Source organism: Sturnus vulgaris, chromosome 5 (assembly GCF_052056855.1).
Source record: "Sturnus vulgaris isolate bStuVul1 chromosome 5, bStuVul1.hap1, whole genome shotgun sequence".
NCBI lineage: Eukaryota > Metazoa > Chordata > Aves > Passeriformes > Sturnidae > Sturnus > Sturnus vulgaris.
The window spans coordinates 23,176,901-23,199,651 of NC_142247.1; the positions used below are offsets into that span (position 1 = coordinate 23,176,901).

A 22,751-nucleotide genomic window follows, 5' to 3' on the forward strand; every position below is an offset into this window, starting at 1 on the left:
TGCGGCCTGGCCCTGCAGCAATGGCCCCGTGGGGGGTGTTTACCCGGCAGGCCTGTGAGGGAGCCTTGTAGCTCACCCTCTCCATGCTGACACCCTGCTGTCCTGCACAGGCTCTTCGTGTGGGCACAGTGTGACAGACTGCCTTGCCACCCTGCCTGGAGGAGCCAGCGGTGCTTGGCGGTGACATGGAGCTGGTGACAAGGGCACCGTCCATCAGTCAGTAGGGAGCTCCCTCCCGTGTGGGCCCTGCAGGCCCCGGCCAGGCCTCGCTGGAACAAATGCCATCTCTGGCCCAGATATCGTTGCCAGCCCTGATAGTGTCACCGGCCCTGCTCTGTGCTTCCCTCGGAGCACCTCGTGGGACTGGGGGAAAGTTGTCCTGGGCACCTGGTGAAGAAGGCTGTGGAGGCCTAAGTAGCTGTCACGAGCTGGCACAGAAAGTCAGCACCTTCAAAAAGCCTTTCTCGCCCTCCTGACTCAAAAGTCTGCATCCAGCCACTTATGGCAGCTGTTGAAATGAATTCCTGCTTTTTCAGCTTACAAGGCAGAAAGATAGGCATATCATACCAGGCTTATCTCAAGATTAATTTTCTATGCACATTATATTTACATAACAGCAGGTAGTATTTGTAGAATCCCTCTTGTTGGATTTTTGTCATACAGAATAAAAACTAATGAATCACAGAATCACAGAATGGTGTGGCCTGGAAAGGATCATAAAAGAACATCTAGTTCCAACGCCCCTGCCATGGCCAGGCACATTTCCCACTAAACCAGGCTTCTCAAAAGCCCCAACCTGGCTTTGAACACTGCCAAGGATAGGTATTTTAAAATAAAATCAAAACATCATTTTTTTTTTCTTTAAAGTGTGTCTGTTATGGTGAGAGAAAAAGCTTTATAGATGACAGCTAGGCTGAATAAAAGAGTGTGCTCATTATCACCACACAAAGATAGGGATGGGATTTTTGGAGCGTATTTGTCTTTGGAAGTTTGCACATTTTGCATTGTTGTAGGTGGGTATTTATTGTTTTAGGCTCCCCGTCCATCCACTGATACAGGCTTATGTTTTCATAGTAAATGATGCATTTCCACATTTAGACCAGGAACCATGTTTATCTTTTGCTGAGAGATATTATCAAGGACTCTGAATTTTTAATTTTGTGCCTAATGATTAGACCATCTGTATAGTATCATGCCCTGCAACATAAATAGTTCTAATTTCATTTGTAGTCTACTTATTTAAATAAAAAATAAGAAAAATAATAGAATTTAAAGAAAATTATAAAATACTTGTTTGCAATATACACATTATAATATAATCGATAATCGATAATAGATAATAGATAATAGATAATATATTTATTTGCAATATGCTATACAAAAAGGAGATATTCCTCTCTTTTAGTTTTTTTTAATTTTTTTTATTTTCTAGGTTGATTTAGAAACCCCAACAAAATACCATAGCAAACCAAACAACTCCCTCAGCAAAAAAAACAAACAAAAAAATTCACGTAATCTTCCTTTGTTTTTGTCAACAAAGAGTTTTCCATTCCTTCAATTTTCGTTAAAGATGAAAGGAAAAAAAATGTGCCAAGTTTACCGAACAAGTAAAGAGAAGTCCCATCTACCCTTCATGTCAGGCTTTGGTATGATTTCAAGTGTCACTATTTATCAACACACGATGGCAGTAGCGGTCCATGAAATGGTTATCTGACACTGTACATTATTGAAACACTTATCTGCCGAAGGCCTTTTTTTCGAGAGTCTTTGCTTATGAATATTGACAGTTCTGAGCCCAGCTTCACAGAGAAATTAGGCCAAAAAAAAAAAAAAAAAAAAGGAAGGCTCACAGTCCTAGGTAGTGTTTGTGATCCCAACCTCCATGTAAAAAGTGGCACATCCGTGCTTTCATTAACCACAACGACTTTTTGGAAAGATTTCTGGCTTATAATGTTAACTGTAGCAGGTTCTGTAGTTACTCTTTATTTCCTGGTCAGATTGTAGCATTTTGGGGGTTCTTGTCAAATCATAGATTTCTCTAGCAGCCTGTTTAGCTAATAACGCTCCCTTATCTGTGATCAGTTTTGAGTGAAGTATCAAAGGTGCTTTCTGGAGAGCGATATTGTCTAAGCAAATACCACTTCTTTCAAATACACTTCATTTCCATTTCATCAAGGAAAAGTCTTTTAGACATGTAGCTTAACCCTCACAATTATGAGTTTAATTTAATGTCATTACTTGTCTCCTTGTTGAACCCTGAGAGCTTCAGCCTTTCTGCAGAACATGTCTCATGGATTTACTTTCAGGTGAGATCTTTAATAGAAACTAGACATTTAACATCAACTCCTTGTAACTTCAAATAATTACATGGTTGAGGTTCTTGTGGGTCTCCCAGGTCGAGTCTGTGACTGAAGGAATATTTGTACTGGTCAATGGATTATTCTGCTGAGGTAACCCTGTACACTTTCAAGCTCCAGAACCCAGCAGCAGAAATAGCTGTATCATTCCAAAAAGCCCAAGTTAACAGAATTTACCAAGAAGATCTCAAGGGTAAGACAGCTCCATTGTTTCAGACACCTTATGTTCTCCCAGTACTGTTCAGTTCCCCAGGCCAAGAAATTATTCACAAATTCTTAATTTCTCCTGTGAAAGTCCTTGCAGACATTCTTAAAAGATAGCAAGCACACAACTGTTGCACTGAGGATAAAATATATGAAATGTTATACCAATATTTTCTTTTAAAATCAGCACTGGTTTTACTTTTGTGATTCACCAACAGGAGCTTTTCTAAGAACATTGTCTTTCCAGCAGAGGCCAAGTGACAGAAATTATTCCTGAAGAGAGAGGACTCTGTTCACTTCCATGACTTTGGTATGTGTCTGGACAGGAATGGTAGAAAGCTGTAGCAGATTGGCCCATACATGATTCAAACGTAAGCTTGGCATTGCTACTGCTACTAACCTCTGAACTGTTATCTGAAGTGGGAAGAGCAGCAACTGTATTACCTCTGATAACACTAATGTGGTAAGGGAAAGCACATGCACAAACAAACAGAAAGGAAAATGTACTTCTCTCTATACAAGAGCTCTGATTCAGAAAACCTGTGAATTCCCTGGCTAGATTTTCACAACTTGCATTAGATGAGTACAGTTGACCACTACACAAGAGAGGGAGCTCTGATCTGTGATTTTGGAGGTTTCTTCCATGTCAAAGTTTAGAGAGATTATATTCAATTTAGTATTTCTTGACTTCTGGAGCACAATAGTTATTTTTTATTTATAGTACATCCTTTTCTTGCTGTCCTTGATCTGAGAGCATTATGCAAAACAGTCTTGACATTTCAGGTTTGCACCATAGAATATGCTTGGGGACCAGACATTTGAGCATCCATATTCCTTTGTATAATTGAGGTGCACCATACTCTTCATGATTAGCAAAGTTTGCCCTTTCCAACAGAAATGCATCTTCCCTGAAACAAATGTGCTGTGGGCAGCAAATCCGTCACCATGGAATGGCGCTTGACCACTGTACAAGAGCTCAGGGGCTGATTCAACCTACTGCAGCAGCTGTGGAAGGGGCTTCAGTGCTCTCCCTCATCTCCCCCTCAACCTTTGAATTTTTCTCTTTCCCTGAGCACACGTGTTCTGTTGGGAATATGAAGAGCTGATGATGGCATGAGAGGTGGCATGTGGATGGAAAGGAAAGACTAGAATTTCTTGAAATAAAACTAAATGCAGCTAGGGTCTAAGACTTTTGGAATTTTGCTGCTCTCCCCTCTGCCTTTCACTAAGACAGGAGAGAACAAGAATGATCTGTCTCTGCTCTCAACACTCTCTTGCTTCATCATATCACTCCATATCCTATCCTTATCTCACCTCACCTCCTTCTTCCCAGTTCAAACCATGCCAACTTTAGTCTGTTCGATGTTCTGTGTGTGTTCACTTCCAGAAAGTGGCAGTGAGGGTGAAGAGTGAGGTCTCTGTGAACAGTTTCCATTGTCTTTCCCAACAGAAATTTATAATTTATATTTTAAATGGGCATATATATTCAGCTAGATGAAAGGGAACTTAGATAATGAACAAACACCAGATTGTCTAGGCTGATTTGTTATGGTTTTTTTTGCCAAAGTCTTTCATCAAACCTTTATCACTGAAGATGTGCAGATGTTATTTGCTGCTTGTCACCATAGAACAGAATGAGCAGATACGTGTGTTGTATCTAGTGGATCTTTCCTGGGGCCTTTCTCTCTAGAAAAATGTATTAAATCTCCTGCACTAAAGGAGAGGAGTTACTCCCTCCCAAGAGGGAAATTTTCTAATCTTTACCTGGAAAACCTGTTAAACAGTAAAGCGGAGATTTTTTTTATGAATCAAGTAATTGGAAATTGAGCTCCACAAGGTGATTTGTGACTTCAGTCTCTGAATCCTGGTCGTTACTGTATTGAACTGCAAAATTTTCTCTATGTAAATATGACAAAGGAAGGTTTGTTTTGGGTTTTTTTTTCATTCTCTATGCAGAATAAGATCTAGTATTTCTCAAATAGGAGATATTACGTGAGATTTTTATTACCACCTAATCTGTCAGGCAAGTTTATCAAAGATACAGAAAACAGCTTTGGGTCTCATCAGCATTACACATATAAATTATTGCTGCAAAAATAAAGATAGATTATGGGAGGGTAATCTGATACTTTAGATTTCAGCTCTATATTTCATTATTGATTCAAGGAAAGATTCTGTTTTCTGAAGAAAACATGGGGTTTTTTTAAATATTGTTAGTACTTTTCCAAAATGGAAGGACTTTTAAGGAAAAAAAATTAAAAAATAGGTGTATATCTGAGAGAATAATATTTAAATAAAATAAGCCCCAATAAATAATCAATTATGTACACATATTTTATTTTTATTTCTTTATTTACCATGTAATAGCTGGACTTTAATATGTAAAATTATTTAATTTTAGAATTCATATGCTAGATCTGAAAAATTCAGCAAAAAATTTGGTTTTTCCATTGTTTTTGTAGTAAAGTATTTTTCTTGATATTGGTAAATAACTTGCAGCTGGGTAGATAATAGATTTGTCTTTTAACATTTCATAATCTTCTCAGTATCTCATTAATAAATTCCAATATTAACAGAAATATTTCCCAAATCAATGTTATTTATTTGAATTCATCTAGGTTAATGTAGCAGTGAGTTAATGATTTGTCTTTAGAGATTCTTACAGCATATGACAGTCTTGGCTGCTGTCAAAGCTTAGATGAGGTTACCAACTGGCAAACGGGGTAGACACATGTATGCATAAGGTGTTTTGCTCAGGTTGATGGGATTTCCATCCAGTCTGATGTCTTCAAGAGCCCTACGCACATAAGTAAAATCCCTCATTTTGCAGAAAGTATCTTCATGCATCTCTTGAATGTTGTTGTTCTAAAAGAAAACAAGCAAACAAAAAAGAAGCTATCAGAATAGTTACCTGAAAGTAATTTTTTACACCATTTATGGATGTATTTTCAGTGTCTAGAGAGATATTTGCTTGAACTCAAGGGCCCAGATTTTGGCGGCAAATCATCAACAGAGAAATCTTCCAAGCAGGGGAAAATTTCTTGGCCAGTGCAAAGTTTCAAAACTAAGTAGCTCAAACCATGTAGCAGAGGCAGGCTTTAAAGGAGGAGCCTGGTAGAAGTATAGAGCATTTTCATTTCCAGATTATAGTGAAGAGCCTCATTAAGGCAAATTTGATCCACAATAGGCCAGTACAAATATCATAAAAACATAATTATCATCCTGACATCTTAATATGCCTCAACCTGCAAAGGTACAACTCTAATTTGATCTGTGACAATTTCTTTCCCCCAGGCCCTCTCACATTAGTTTAACTCACATCCGTATCTATACTGGGAAAATAGAATGCTTTTGGTTTTATTCCTTTGACTTAAATTGCTCTTACATGCCTTATATTCACTGAGCTTCCGTTCTTGAAGTGAACCATTCTCAACAAAGAATTGCTGAAATACATCATTGTCAGGAAACTGGGACTAAAAAGTTCATAATTTAAAATGAGGGCTGTCTGAAAATTCTTCTCTTCCATTCCTTTGCTAGTCAGAAATTGGTGTAGAAAAAGTCCAGCACTGAATATTTAATTTACAGTCACAAATAGGTGAGAAAAAGTCAGCTAGCAAGCAGAGATTTTTAATAAATTTACTTACTGAAAAATAGAGGTTAAATGATGTGAGGTACATTACATTGCTTACTGAAAATTTTTTTATGTATGATGTAATAAGTAAAAATATCCAATAAACAAAACTGTAAATTGGTACCAGAGGAGATAAAGGGAAAGAAGCAGATCTGGAAAAGGTTGAAAGGAAGAATTCACAGAGAAACTATTAGATAATAGTAAGTCTAGTATTTGATTTTTGAAAAATATTGTATTACAAATTTTGAAAATTAATGCTTAGCTGAGCTAAATTTTACTTCTTTGAAAGACTGCAATCACTAGTTAATTTTATGTTTCCCATAGCTTGTTTAGTCAAGTAAGAACACCTTTTGGATAAACAGAAGAAACATTACAAGACAAATGTTTGCCCTTCCCAGTTGTGCATCCTATTTGAGCATGATATAAGGAGCCATTTCTTTTGTAGCCTACCTGAAGATGAAGAGCTTGGAGGCTTTCAGGGAGTGACAATGGAATGTGGTCCAAGTTATTGTCAGTGATATAAAGATGCTGCAGTTCATCCAGATTCTAGAGGAAGATGGAAATAAACCATTAAGACCAATAAGACATATTTGAAAATCTCTATCAGGTAAGTTTGAAATCTATCACTGCAATGAGCACCACAAAACATTTTGTTTCAACATGATATGGTGAAAAGACAGAAATTCAAAGACAGTAATGAACTCTGATTTGCATAGGCTGGGAATGTTGTTGATAAAGGTTGGGTGTTCAGATTAAAATGAAGGGGAAAATACCTACAGAATTATTAAAGATGTAATTTTAATGATGATGTTCCTTTCTTTTGTGGCAAGGCTACTTAATTTTGTGGAAGTGTATTGTGTTGAAGCAAATAATAACTGTATAAGAAATGCCTGAGGTAAAAATACATTTCTCATTCCATTTCAGAAGGTAAATAATTTTTTCCCTTGACTTGTTGAAGGAATGAGTGCTGAGAGATCTGACAGACACCATAGCTAGGCTGCTTACAGTGGTCTTTGAAAGGCCACAGGGATCAGGAGAAGTGCCTGAGGACTGGAGGTAAGCTAGTGTTACCCCTATCTACAAAAAGGGCAAGGAGGATCTAGGGAACTACCATCCAGTCAGCTTCACCTCAATCCCTGGAAAGGTGATGGAGCACCTCATTCCAGAAGCCATCTCAATCCCCAGGGATGACAATAGGGTGATCAGGAGTAGCCAGCCTGGATTTGCTAAAGGTAAATCCTGCTTGACAAACCTGATTGCCTTCTAAAATGAAACAACTACCAGAATGGATGAGGGGAGAACACTGAATATTTTCTACCCTGACTTCAGCAAGGCTTTTGATACTTTCTCTCATAGTATACCCTTAGCAAACTCAGGAAGTGTGGTCTGGAAGAGTGGAGAGTGAGGTGGATTGAGAACTGACTGAATGGCAGATCCCAGAAGGACATAATCATTGGCACAGTCCAGGGAGGTCTGCCACTAACACTGTCCCTCAAGGTTCAGTGCTGGGCCCAGTATTGTTTAACAAGTTCATCAATGACTTGGGTGGAGGGACAGATGCCTCCTCAGCAAGCTCACTGATTACACAAATCTGAGAGGAGTGGCCAATACCCCAGAGGGGTGCCCAACCCTCCAGAAGGACCCCAACAAGCTGGAGAGGTGGGCTGAGAAAAACCATCTGAAATTCAACAAAAGCAAATGCGGAGTCCTGCACCTGGTGAATAATAACCTCACACAGCAGTATGGGCTAGGAGCCAATCTGCTGGGCAGCATCCCTGCAGAGAAGATCCTGGGGGTCCTGGTGGACCTGTCCATGAGCCACCAGTGCCCTTCTCCCAAGGGCCTGGGGCACATTAGGGAGAGCATTGCCAGCAGGTCAAGGGAGGTGATCCTGCCCCTCTACTTAGCCCTGGTCAAGCCCAGAACAAGAAGGAGACATGGAGCTCCTTGAGCAGGTCCATCTGAGGGCTACAAAGATGATTAGGAGACTGGAGCATCACTCTTATGAGAATGAGCTGCACTTCTAACCACATCCTCTGGAGAGGAAGAAAATATTTTCCCATTACACCCAAACTTACTTTAAATGCCTCATTTGGTATCCCTCTGCGACCAAGCCTGTTCTTACTAACATCAATGAATGTTAAGGTAGATGGTAGCTCAGGGAGTTGCCTTATCCTATTGTCACGGAGCACCAGCTCCTGAAGTTGGGGCAATCTTCGGAAGGCATCCTTGTGGATATCTGATATGAAGTTTGCAGTCAAATCAATCCTCTTTAAATGGTCTGGCAGAGAAATAAGATATAACAGACTTATAAGAATGTATTTCCTGAAATTTAAAAAACCCTGCCTGTGTCATTCTTTATACATCTTTCAGTAAAAGATTTCAAAGTTGAGTTTTAAGATTTCTGTGTGTTTTGGGAATCTTATAAATTATTGTTTGGAAAAATGACACTTGAAGGGAAGTAAACATATTTTCTACTACCTTGTCCCACATTTCTTTATTTCAACACCCTGCTATATATAAGAAATTTTATATATTGACTTCTTTATAAAATACACTCAAGCACTTTTTCAAATTAAAAAAAAATTAAATTGAATATTTGGGAGGTTTTATTACTTTTCTAAAGATGATTGCAAGTAACAGCAAAAAGATCAATGATCACAGTTATTTATAATAAATCAAAAGTTTGACAGAAAATTTGCATGTAATGTACGGACTTTTATGCTCCAAAGTAGCAAAACGCATGTGCATTTATGTGTAAAATTTACCATAATAAATTATATAAAATATATATCGCTATATTTTTTGTTGATATGAGCCAGAAATAATCAAAATTAAAGGTGATTTCAATAATACTGCTATCCATACTTAAGTTAGCAAAGTCATTTCTGCCGATCTTCTTGATTCTGTTATAACGTGAATAGAAATATGTGGTTTCCTTAGGCAATGGTGGAACAGCATCAAGCTCACGATCATCACAGTAGACTGTTGTCCCTAGGCATGTACATAAAAGGCAAGTGGGAAGACCTATCAAGAAATTTAAAAGAAAACACTTTGTTAGAAAAGAAATTTATAAAAATCATACAAAAATTACTACAGTGAAATGCTCACACAAGAACCTAACGATCACACTTTGTCTATGGTAAAGTTCACTTCCCATTCTGCTTTGATCACCAAATCATATAATTGCAACAGTAAAGTGATTAAATTATTTTTTGAATGAATTTATTTTTCTCCCTGCGCCTAGAAAAACAATTAACTTGTTCTAATAAATTGTTTCTCAGACTATAAGAGAATGTTTGGTGACAGCAACCAGCCAGAAGTTGATTTCCCCTTAAGCTAGCAGGTGTATACTTCCATCTAGATGGAGGAATAATGGCTGATGAACAATATTTTCTACTTCATCTGTCTCTCTGTCACTCTCATTTTCCCCTTCCCTATTTATATTTCTTTCTACCTCTGTCTCTTTCCCTCTCATTTACTATTAAATAAAATCTATCCTGTTGACCTTGGCATATGGTCTCATTTGCATCTTTATTCAGGCAGAGGCATACCTCTAACAATTTTAATAACCAGGCTGTAACACTTCTGACACTGACTTTTTGATACATCTTTTCATTGATTATGAATATAAATCAGCATCTGTTTATCATCTTTTAATCCCATAGAAATACTTTCTTGATTAATGTTTTCATCCTCCTTGCAGTAGGTGGGGTTTTTTGCTCTTACAGAATAGTAGGATAATTCAGGAATATGAAAATGCTTTTCTTACAGATTAGTTTTTCCTCTAGATCACATGTGGCTAGATGAGAGATGTGCCTTCTTAATCTGCCCTAATTACCTGTAAATTATTGAGGTGCCTTTTGAGGCAAGATTAAAGAATTGCTAACCGGAGTACTCTTTTATTTTTATGTGATAATTTCTACTTGGACATCTAGGAATTAAATTTCTAGAGAGATAAGGATATTTTCATGCTTTCCCGAACTTTCTCCTCAGGGTAAATTAAATTGGCTGCAGAAAGGAGGGCTGACACAGCAAATTTAGGCCTAAATGAATACAGAGTTAAGGATGGCTGATATTTTTTCATAATATTGCAATATAGCACCATAGTATGGGAAAAGGTTTTCACCCTGTCCTATTTTTGATGTTGGAGGAGTGGTATTTTTCACCTATGTCAGACATAGACATAGGAAACCGAAAAAAAAACAGAGGTAGGGGAAGGATTCAAAAAGCTATCAACAAGAAAAATGGGCTTGGCTTAATGTTACTGAGCCTTGTAATCTCACCTATAGCATGTACCAAAATAAGACTATAAGACTTAATTTAATAAGACTTATTAAATTCAGTGAATACACAATTTTGGAAGTAAAAACACTCCGCTTTATATTTGGGTTTGGGTTTTTTGTTTTTTTTTTTTTTTCATTTCATTTTTCTTCTATGGCACTCAGGTGTAGTGTTAGGCATAGTAAAAAGTAAGATTTTCCTATTACTGTACGTTGACCACCATACAACACAAAGATCCCTCACAGCAATGGAAAACTCTAGTAAACTTTACCTACTATAATTTAGAGGGGTTTCTGACAAATGCCTAAAATTCGCATTGCAAAATTTGTATGGGAGAGGGACAGATAATGTTTTGGAGTTTTAATTCCCCTGCAAGATTTATAAAGTTCTTATTTCGCTATTGATGGTCAGAAAAACTGAAAATCATATTCACTAAAAAGTTCTAAGTAGTTCCCTTTCCTTAAGTTTTTCAGTTTATAGTTTTCATGGTCAAAAATTCTTCAACATTTCAGTTCTACTTTGTATGAGTACATCTATAAAAAACGTAGCAAATCATTATAAGTAAAGACAGTTGATAATGGTATTGAAATCTACGACAGAAAAACAAGTACTGGTAGCATTGCCAGCCACCAGCAAATTTGCAAGTTGTAAATCTTCACTGGTACAGTTGTTTTCATAGTGAAATAGTATGGAAACCTTTTGACTAAGCACCTATCTGACTTTGGTGAATTCAAGATCAGCATGTTGTATCTTTCTTCAGCAAGGGACAAACAGAAATTATGTACTTCATTTTCAGTAAAAAAGAAAATAAAATTGGCTTTCTCAAAATCAAAGCTACACACACAAAAAAATTCTCTTTCCTACTAACCATCTTTGGTCTGGGGTCCAAGAACCCCTGACCCTTGTGCTGAAGACCCATCAATTAATTTTGGTGTTGAAACTTCATCCTCAGTTTCTTCTGTCAATGATGCAGAAGAAAAACTCTCTTGAATTACAGAAGGTAGTTCCATCCCAACATCTGTCTAGGGAAAATTAAAAGGAAATGTTACTGTTTACTTCCCTTGGAAGCTGTTTCTCTTCAGTTATTCATGTTCTCCCACTAGAGGTCACATATTTTCTGAGATTTAGTGCTTGAGCTGCAGTTTATCCAGGAGCTATAATGAATTCTGATATATAAAAAATTAATGAAAATCCAACATACTTATTCACTTTTTATCTCTGTATTTTGATTATTTTTAATGTATACACACATGCATGTACTTCATTACTGAGAATATATAGTAGCAAAATTATTTTTTCCATATTTATTTAAAAGTAAATTCGATTTGTGATAAAAATTGATAAACTGTGTGTGAAAAATGAAAATTTGCTATGAAATATCAAAAAGGTGCAAGTCATTTACCACAAAATGGTGAATTGTACCATCACAAATCCAAATCCATTATAGCTGTGCAGTCTCTGCTTAGAACAATAACATGATGCAAAAATACTACTAAATAATTCTGAACTCCGATACAACTTTCAAATATGTTAAAGACTCTGATTTACTTCATTCATTAGAAGCTGTATTATGTAGTATGAAAAAAATGATATAGTTAAAAATATTGGATAAAACCTTGGTTTTAAAACACTTACAGAATTTGGAAAATCCTTACATGGAACTAGGAAATTTATTTTTTAGTCCTTCACTCAACATAATTAGTCAAAGCAGTAAATTTTGTCAGGTTAACTTTCATTCTAAAAATGCATTCTGCTGATTTTCCTATATGACAATGCTGGATAAAAAATAAGATGTAGCAATTTTCTTGTATCACGTCACCGCTCATAAAAAGAGTATTGCAGACTTGCCAGGCTTGTTGCAGAGGGGTCTGTGTTAACAAAGAGGCCGGGTTGTTTTCTGTTATCACCCAGACATAGTTGTGTGATCTTTGCAAGTTACTTTCCCACTATATCTTCACTTCCCCGTGTGTAATAATATTGTTCAGCTGAGCCAGAGCCCTTTCTGGAAGTGCGCTCTTTATTCTTTAAATCCAAAACAATGAATTAGGGGTTTGCACATCTGAGGTATTGTTTAAAATGTAGGTAATGCATTTAATTCTGTGAGTGCTGCACTCCTGTGCTGCAATTAGCACTCCTTATCTTTTTCAAAGGCACAGCCAAATATAGGAATTTTGTCACAGTATCATTATTCCAAGTGCAAGGGCACCAAAGCCCAAAATTCTGCTTCAGTTTTCGTCCGCTGCAGTTTTCTAGCACATACCACTGCAAAGCTATTGAATCCCTAGTCTTTCACCTGAACAAGCACCTTCTTGCTTGAGACCATCCCACAGCTACTGCTTTCTTTGCTATCTCCATGAAGAACCAGTTGTTGAAATCAATTGCAATAGTGTTCATAAATTCTAATTATAAAGTACAGGTAAAAAGTAATTGCACCCAGACTGGCCAAATAGAATTTTTAAGATTTGATTTTGTATGTGGACTATAGAAGTTAAAGGAACTGAAACACCTGACATCTGGATTCCAAGCATGGAATCCCCTATTTGCATCTCTTTGTATGTGTACATATATTTCATATGTAAGCAGCAGCTCAAGGGATGTGATTCTGCCCTTCTACTCTGTTCTTGTGAGACCCCATCTGCAGTACTGCATCCAGCTCTGGAGTCTCCAGCACAAGAAGGACATGGGCCTGTAGGAGCAAGTCCAGAGGAGGGCCAAGAAGATGAAGACAGGCTGAGAAAGTTGGGATTGTTCAGCCCAGAGAAAAGAAGGCTCTGGGAAGACCTTATAGCAACTTTTCAGTACCTAAAGGGGACCTACACGAAAGCTGGAGAGAGACTTTATGAAAGGACATGTAGTAATAGGACAAGGGGGGATGGCTTGAAGCTGAAATTTTTATATATTATTAAATTCTTTACTATGAGGATGCTGAGGCATTGGAAATGGTTGCCCAGAGAAGTTATGGATTCCCTTGCTCAAGGCAAGGTTGCATGGGGCTTTGAGGAACCTGGGCTCCTTGAAAGTGTCCCTGCCCATGGCGGGGGCTGGAAGTAGATCTTGGTCCCTTACAACACAAGCAATTCTACGATTCTATGAACTGTGAAAATTTTGAAAAAAAACCACTTTGCATCTCATAACAGACTATCTTGCAGCATAGCTATATATCATTACAAGCAGTATTAAGCATTATGATCCTGGATTGCCTTAGAACATCTAAATAACTGCCTAAAATCTAATTTTTTTTGCACATAAATTAATTGGTTTAGGTTATATAATGGCAATAGGTTCAAATATTTTATATCAATTAGTTTCACTGAAGACAGAGAACATGAAAGCAATAAAAAACCAGAAAGCACTCTGAACTGCACAGGCTCAGATTTTGACTAAGAACATTTTGGGTTTTCTGTATATGCTTTAGTTGTATTCTACTAAGCCACAGATACTATTATTAATTTGAGTTTATGGATAAAAATGCCTCAATACCATTTCCAAGGTCATCTCACAAAACGCAAGGTAATCAAATGAGTAAAATGACCTTCAGTTGAACTGAGTAATGTGAGTTGATGTAAATAAGAGTAAGGATGCACCTTGTCATTTTGTACAGACAAATACACAATGTTACCATCTGCAGCACTGACAGTAGACAGCTTAACCAGGAATGGACTTGGGGACAAATCAAAAGAAGGCTTTGGGAACAAAGGAAATGGGACAGCTGTTCTCCGAATGGAGGAAGCCTAGAGGGAGAGACACATTCCAGACTTTTATTGACCCAGGTTAGTACTGCACTAAAGTTCTTGCACATGCTGTCAACTTCTTCACCACATTTGTGGAAATCAGATAAGAATCCCTCTTCTGAACTTTAGAATTAAATCTGGAGATTTTAAGATCTGTTAATGTCTTTATATCCAACTTTTGTTCTACTGAAAGTAATATTCTGGAGAAAAGTATATGCAAGATAGACTTTGTAAATAGGCATCAGACCAAAGATAATTTTCCTTCCACTTGTTATGGGATTTGGGACATCTGCACTGATTGCCACCTCTCTGCATATTTGGAGCATACTTCTGGAACTTACTATCTTGGGATTTGTGATTTACTTTATGCTTCCTGAAGGTTTCTTAGTTGATGAATCACTGTAGCTGTTGGGTAGTAAAGCGGAGGTGTTAACCTCTAGTACTTCAATTCCTACACTGTTATCTCTTTCTTACTGTTGGATGCTACCTAGATTTGTAGATGCTCAGTTGAAAGTCTCCATTTGAAAGTTTCCCTGTATATGCACAAAGTCTGGGATTTAGGGAAACTGTTCCAAGTAGTTAGATTATTTATTCTGTCTCCTGCACTTTCTTATTTTCATGAGGAAATAAAAATTATTGGCGTTAACTTAATGTAGTTGCAATTTTTATACTCTTTACAGAGTAGGAGTTCACTGATATATGTGTTTTACATACCAGACCCAGAGCAAGAGCAGTATTTTCTTGCTGTATATAACTTGGACTTGAACCAGTGACCTAAAGGTAAAAGTCTGTTTCTCATTATTGGTCATCTGATCCATGCAGCTATCTTTTACAAGTTTGATAAATGATGCAAGACTGTAACAAGACAAAGATGTTTCTTGGACTATATACTGTACAGAATAATTCCTCATCTTCCAGATGTTTGTTTATCTTTGACAACTGGACTTTACTAAAAAAACCATAAAAATTGAAACATAAATGATTGCATATCACTTAATGGCATTATTTTCCATAGGGTTTTTTGGAAGGAGGAGGGAGCCTGGAATTAGGCAGGAAGTGGACTTGTATTTCATTTGCTACTTAAAAAAATTATTCTTTGCGAAAAATCACAAAGCAGGGAGAGCATTGTAGAGAAATACAATAAAGTATGTTTCTCTTTTCCAATAACTACAAGTCTTCAAATAATAATCTCCCTTCCAAGACAGTTTTAATGCATGACAAAAAAAAAGAAGAAACTGAAGGGGTATCACATCACCTATCTTTAGACATCTATACGGTTAATAGTTACCCTACTCTGTCTTTGGAATCAATCAAGAGGTTTGGAGAATACCAGTGCAGATTAGTCCCAGAGCATGCAAAAGGACAGTGATATCTTTCCTAAGATTGCATTTTTCCCCATCCATTTATCCAATGTGGCTCCATTCTCTAATGAAAGTTCTTAGTGTGGCTGCCAATTCAGAGTCCCTTTCATATCAGGAAGTTACGAAAGTCAAGAATGCAGAAATCAGAACACATCAGTAAGTGATAAAATGCAATTGGTAAAATCCAACTTACAAATTGCCATCCATTGGCTGGGCATTTAGTTTATATTAGCATCACTTCACAGTCAGTACAGAATGAGACAAAACTTCTGAAAAGCAGCTCCAGACACTGGCTACAGAATTCCTTTTAGGTTGTGCTCTTTAGGTATCTATATCTCACCATTGACAGGAAAGGAGGCGAGACAAACAAAGGACTAGGAGAGGCTCAGGAGTTTATTTTATGTGTCTTTTTTATGTGTCTATTTTATGTCTACATCTTTTAGGATCAAAGCTGATGTATTACATGTGATAAGTTTAAATCCACAGAAGAATGTAAAGTGTGTTCTGTTTCAGTGTTTCTTTTACTGAAAAAAAAATTTAATACACAAATAAAAAAAATCAAAATTTAAAAAGAGTCATTTTAATCTTGAAGGGACAGTTGCTCCACACACTGACCCATCAAAAGGAACTGGTTTCTCCCATAGCTGTTCTGAAATTACCAAAGGCTTACAAGAAAATATCTAATTATGGTAGAAGTTATTCAGAGAATCACAGAATGGTTTGGCTTGGATGAGACCATAAAAAATAATCTATTTCCAACTCCCTTGCCATGGGCAGGGAGGTTTGTTTTCCTTTCCAAAAGTGGCCTATACTTGTTCTTGAATTTTGCATTTAAAGGCTTATTTTCTCCTATTGTTTTATCTTAAAAAGAAATAGAATTGTTAGTCTCTGCAGACAAGTGAATAACAAGAGCTGTAGTCAAAATCTTTCTGGAAAACTAGAAAAATTCCTATTCGAGGATAAAGCTTCAAATTCTATGTTTGATTCTCTTATCAACTATGTGGCTATCTGATTTGGACATTACTTGCACCAATTAATAGGGTTTTTTGAAAATGTGTATGTTCTGAAAAGTCATTGCATATTCACTTTGAAGTCTCTTATTTAATCAGATACCTACCACAAAGATAGGAACAGCATTATAAGACTCTCTCAACTCTGCAGAATTGCAAGAGTGAGTTCTTGTTCAAGTATGGCTATTCTTCATTTGTGTTATGCCAGCAGGAGAGATGGTTTGTGTGTATGCACACAGACATGAGTAAATATGTGGAACTCAAATTCTGAGCTTTGTGCACGCACCAAAATGACCTATTATTAGTTTGATACAAATTCAACAAGCTACCAACTAATGCTAAGCAAAATGCATAAAATATTAGACTTTCACTGTGTTTTTTTCTGAATATTTTGTGAATTATACTTTACAACTCACCTCTTTTGTGTAAACCTAACATAACCTGTATGTAGCTCCCTTACTTTTCTTCTTATTCAATGCTAGGCAAACCATTCTTAATTGAGTGCTCCTTTGCTTTTCAGCCCCACTGATACCCTATCTTAGCAATGAAAATATTTTTCTGATGTTCTTATATTTTTACTTCTTATTTTTCCAACTTAGTTCATCCTACCTGAAGAAAAATTGACTGATTATGTTTAACAGACACTGTTAATGCAGTGCCATTTTATTAGGCATTAGTAACTGATGAATACATAAGTACATACATGAGTACATAAGAATCTCTCTCCACAATTTGTTTTTCTCACACATTGTCCAAACAAAGTTTCAGTTTCAAAGAGGAAAAAAGTGAGAAGTTCACACAAGAACTCCTTTGAGATTCTGGTTTGATTCTATTTATTTTAAAGAAGGAAATCTCTCTTTGACTATGTTTTCAGTTGGGAGACCCATTCTTGACTGTGGCCTCTGGACCCTATAATGATATAAATATTAATTCAAAATATTAATGAACTGTAAAGAAAAGGGAAAATACATCGGCTCAATTATACTGCTGTTGCTGTTTCAGAAGATAAATCCAACACAAAGCTTGTGCACTTTTGGTGACATTTCTTTGCCATATCTTTCTCCTTGAAGACCTTGATGTATTACGTGTATACATTAAGTAACCTTTCCCAACGTTAAGATGATTCTATAATCTATGACAAAAAAAGGCTTCAAGTGGAAGAATATCAAGAGCCATTATCTAGAAATGTTTTCAGAAAAAATGTTTTCAATCCAAGCAAGTGTGTGTGTATATTCACACATACACTCTACACAAGAAACAATACTTCCAGAGTATGAGAAGTAGCAAAGAAGTCATGAACTTGGACTCAGTGACTTTTAGTTAACTCTATTAAGGTGAAATTCTCCTACTAAGCCTGAAACAGATGTCTAGGGTTCATCAAAAGTTATTTGAGGAAGATAGGTGTATGAGGTCAGGATGGGATGGAATTAACTTTCCCCGTGGCATGCCTTATCACTGTGCTTTGTGTGTTCAGCTGAAAAGGTGTTGATAATGCACCAGTGCTGAGCAGTGCTGGCACAGCACCACAGCTGTCTCTCCAACATTCCCCTCTCACCAGTAGGGTAGGGGTGGTCAAGGTCTCAGGAGCAGATACAAACAGGACAGGTGACCCAAGCTGAGCAAAGGGATGTTCTATATGGTATCTGGTCAGCAGTAAAAGCTGGGAGAATGGAGGCAGCGAGGGCTCAGGGGGTGAGCTTTATTATTAAATTTGTTTAATTTGTTTTATTATTAAATTTGTTTGTCATCAGGAGAACCTGCTACACATAATCAAGTCCTACTTCCCTGGAGGTGTTTGGCCCTCACCTGCTCATGAGAAGTAGAGAATAAATCTTTTGTTTCCCTTTGCTTCTGCATGCAACCTTTGTTTTTCTTCATTAAACTGCCTATATGTCAACTCACAAGTTTTTAACCTTAATTTATTTCTGAGAAGGGGAAGTGAGAAAGCATCTTGATGGTCATCTGGCAGCCAGCTAAGGTCAAGCCACCTCAACAGATATCGTAAGAGAATGATTCATACTTGTCTTGGAGCATGGTCTTGGGATACCAAGCCTAATTTTAACCAGATAAAATGAGTAGAAATATTCCCTTTCTAGCTATCTTTAGATCTTTCCTCACTTTGGTGATTACACATTGAATGTGTAATTACAGTACCTAATGGTCTGGTAAAGGACATGATGACACAGGTGCTTTAGTTTAATTCCTTGAGGTGCACAGGTGATTAATTGACATAAAAATTAACAGGAGTAGCACACTAAATGCATCTGGAGTACTAGAACTGGTCAGTCTCCTGCACCTTCTGAAAATCAGTTGGATACACAACCTTGGTAAAGTTTGCATTTTTCCAATGAGTCTAAAGATTAGTTAAACAGAATGACTTCTATTTGCACTGAACTGAATTTTAAAATCTTAAATTGAAGGCAGCAACGACATAAAATGCTATTTGAGTTTTTTCTTCACAGTTTCAGAAGTCTGGAGACATGATTCAGAGCTCTCTAAAGAGAAACTCAAGTCTTCAAGAGTTACTGCACACAGACTAGATCTGTTGAAGGCCTGCTGTTTGTTGGAGTCTCTGTGGTATTGCTCATCATGTAAACTATGCATAATAAAAACTAACCTGTGACCTTGAATAAATATTGAATTTTACACATAGACCCACTTGTGCTGTTCAAGTCGTTATGATAACAAGATTTTAAGCAGTAAAGTCATAACCACAATCAAGAAATCGAATGCATTCTGCTTAAAACTTGAGTGGCATCAATAATATTCAGTGATCAAAATATAAGTTGCAAGACTGACATGCCCTATATATCAGTACACTGACATATCTATAAAATTTGCTTGATTTCTACAGCAGTGACCACTCATATCTCCTGGGATATGGGGAACTATGAATGCTTAGGGTTCTCTTGGGCGGTACGTGTTATTAGGAATGTAAGCAAAAAAAAGATTTTGGCTAAACACCTACAAAAAAAAAGCTCTCACAGGGAGGTCCATCCATAGGCAGAGCAAAAGCTCTGTTCAACTTCTGTGATGGATGAACTTCACCTGATGAATTTTAAAAAGGCTGTCTGAAGAGCTCAGTAATGGAAGACAATCCTGCTCTGGAAAAGAAGCTTACCAGTTTACCCTGACTCTGCCTATTCCATACCGTTTAAAAAAAACCCAACCTGTATTGGGATCTTTTCTTTTTGGATGCAACATCAGTCACCCTCAATTTCCTTTCAGCTGGAAAAGAACACTGAAGCCTTGTTTAATCTCTGCCCTTCTCTCAGAAACTTGGAAAGGGCCACCCCATGTTTTGGTGTCATAGGACCTCACAGAGAGAGCACAGCACAGGAGAATCCCACCTACTATTCAATGCATTACTAAGAAATCTGTTGTTTGAATGAGAAAAACTCAGTGATGAGGCTCATTCGAAATCACTTCTCCCACTTCTGGGGAAGAAGTTGTTTCTGTAGGAAAGATAAAGGCTTCATTTCTAAGAGCAAAGAGAGACAGAAACTGTGGTTAATTAATCAATGTGAAATGGAGCATAGTGACTAAAATTAGTAGTGACTATCAGGAAAGCAAGCTCAAGCAGAATCAAATAGAGCACATGAGTGGCACAAGGGAAACAGGCCAAAGGCAAGGTAAATTCCTTACAGCAAAGTTCTTCTCAATCCCTCTTAGATCGAAAATTTATTTCCTACAAATTATAAGGTTCTGATCTTAGTGCTAACTTTAAGATTTTTATCTCTTCAGTTTTCCTGTTTTGGAATATAGTTATTCTTAAATTTTCCCTGTCCTTTGATTTCAAAGCTGTTATCAAATTTCTGTCTCACACTGATGAAAGCGTAGCTCCTGTCCCTGCTGTTGCAATCATGAATCTTTCAAAGGCTTGTATTTTCATGAATTATGCATTGTTATGTGAAAAAGTTAGAAAATATTATGCATAAAAATGAAAATACCATATTATTTAAATGTTATATTTTTCATTCAACTTCTATTACACATAATCCTGAATCATAGAGTGCTTATATTACCTTCAGGGAAGTTGTGCTGATGTCTAATCAGCAGGGTGAGAATAAAATTAATGTAGCTTTTTAGTAGATGTAAAGAAATAAAGGATTGTAAAAGAGGAAGGAAGCATTTAAGTCAACAAGTAGAGTCCATAGCTTCTACAGCTGACATATCTTACCAGCTCATACTGTATCAGAATTTCAGCAGTTGTTCTTCAATAATTTGTCTTACTTTCCTGTGTTTAAATTCAAATGCTTTCCCTTTCTTTTTTCTTCCTTCTGCACTTTCTTCACAGCAATAGAAATCACTTGCGTTTATACTCTGAAATACTTGTACTGAACATAAACCTCAGGAAATAGCATTTTACAGCCTCATTTAATGGAAATGTTGGAAATCCTAACTTAACTGCCTCCCTGCATCACCCAGATAGATAAATCACAATGATGATCTTCAACAGAATTTGTGGAATTCCATGGAGACCCAAGGAAAGCATGGCGCCTTTCACCTACTCTTAAAGATTAGCACAAATAAAACCTCAAATAATCAGAATGTATATTGAATGTGGTTTTGGGTTAGGGAAAAAGTGAATGAACTGCAAAGGCAATAGAAACTACATCAGTAGATTTGTCTGATAAGTATTTTCATGGCGAAGAAAAACTGATCAGTAACTACTGCATTTATGCACTTTGGAAAGACAATAAATTAAGTTTTAATTACCTCTACTTGGTCAGACTGCTTGTTTTCATCATAGGCAAATGGATGAGGCAGCTCTCCAAGTGGCATGTCATAGAAATCAGAATCATAAATTATGGTATCACTGATAGGGGCAGCTCCAACAGACTCAAAGATAAAAAATCCCAGAAAAACATTTACAAAGGTCTGCATTGTGTTTTCTTTTCTGAAAGAGAAGAAAATGGACAGACTGTAGGTACTCTGGTATTGACAAGGAATCTATGAAAATTTAATGTCACAAATACAGTACTTATATATAAAATCCACAATATTTCTGATGAACAATTAATATTTATTTATGGTGACTCAGTGGTTTAATTTGGTTTTCTTCATGAAGAGTCTCTGGACCTAAGAATTCTGCAGACTGCTTTGGCCATATTCATGGTCATATAATGTAGAAAAGACCTATTGAATTTTATTGGTGTAAAATAATCTGACTTTGGTGAGAAAGAGTCTGAAGAGTATTTTCCCCCTTTCATATAACTTCATCTATTTTAATTGCACTTAGATATCAACTTTTGAGAAACTAGTGGAAAGGTAAATTATTATATTACTTGTCTTTATCATAATCAATAATATTTTGATGTTTATAACAATGTAATATTATGCCTCTCTTCCTTCATAAAAAACCCCTAAATGGAATCAAACAAACAAACAAAAAATAACCCCAAAAAACAACAAATCCAAAAAACAACAAAACAAACAAAAAAAAACCACAAAAAGCCCCCCACACCAACCAACCAAAAAACAACAAAAAACTCCTCCGCCAATCTATTATCAAACATTAGCAACTCTGTTATTTCTGGATAAGCATAATCAAAACACTTTTCACCCATCTGTTGTTTTGTCAGAACATAATTTTAATTAGTGTGGCACATTTGGACCATACTTTTACAAAGGTCTTGGGAGAAAAATAAAAAATAATAAGTGTCCTCCACAGCCCCATGGGCAGTAGCGCTGGTACTCTGAATTCCTTTGTCATTCAATCAACACCATTTTTAAAGTAGTGAGAAATAGTGGTGTAGTGCATTCACCTGTTTTTCTTGAAAAACAGAATCATAAAATTGAATTAGCACCCATTTAAAGTTCTGTAAAATTAAATTATCACCTATTTAAAGTTCCAGAATTTTGTAAAACAGTAGAAAATTCATGCTAGGCTTGAGCACTAGCGCTCCCTTTTCCTTGTAAGTGATGCATTCACTATTATCATATAAGATGCTTGACACAAGGCTCTATTTAGCATGCTTTACTTACACCTTTATTTATCTACAGCTCACATTAATTTCACCAAAAGCACAGTGATAATGAGCAATGATAAGTCTAATGAACTGTACTCCTTATGTGATGCTGTGATACACGCTCTTAAATATGTAACTTCAAAATTGTAGCTACTTATAATAAAGTATAAGAAATACATGAGACTTTTTTTTTAATGTATG

At 36.6% G+C, this 22,751-nt stretch overlaps 1 protein-coding gene across 1 annotated transcript; it reads right to left on the reverse strand.

Annotated features, from left to right (window-relative positions):
- Positions 1-5,184: 5,184 nt before the first annotated feature.
- EPYC (epiphycan) lies at positions 5,185-21,474 on the reverse strand. The gene is made up of 6 exons (XM_014889078.2): positions 21,298-21,474; positions 11,345-11,498; positions 9,061-9,219; positions 8,271-8,473; positions 6,643-6,738; positions 5,185-5,426 (listed from the first exon to the last, which is right to left on the reverse strand). The coding sequence occupies exons 1-6, from the start codon at positions 21,463-21,465 to the stop codon at positions 5,256-5,258; spliced, it is 951 nt and encodes a 316-aa protein (XP_014744564.2). The 5' UTR covers positions 21,466-21,474; the 3' UTR covers positions 5,185-5,255.
- Positions 21,475-22,751: the final 1,277 nt, after the last annotated feature.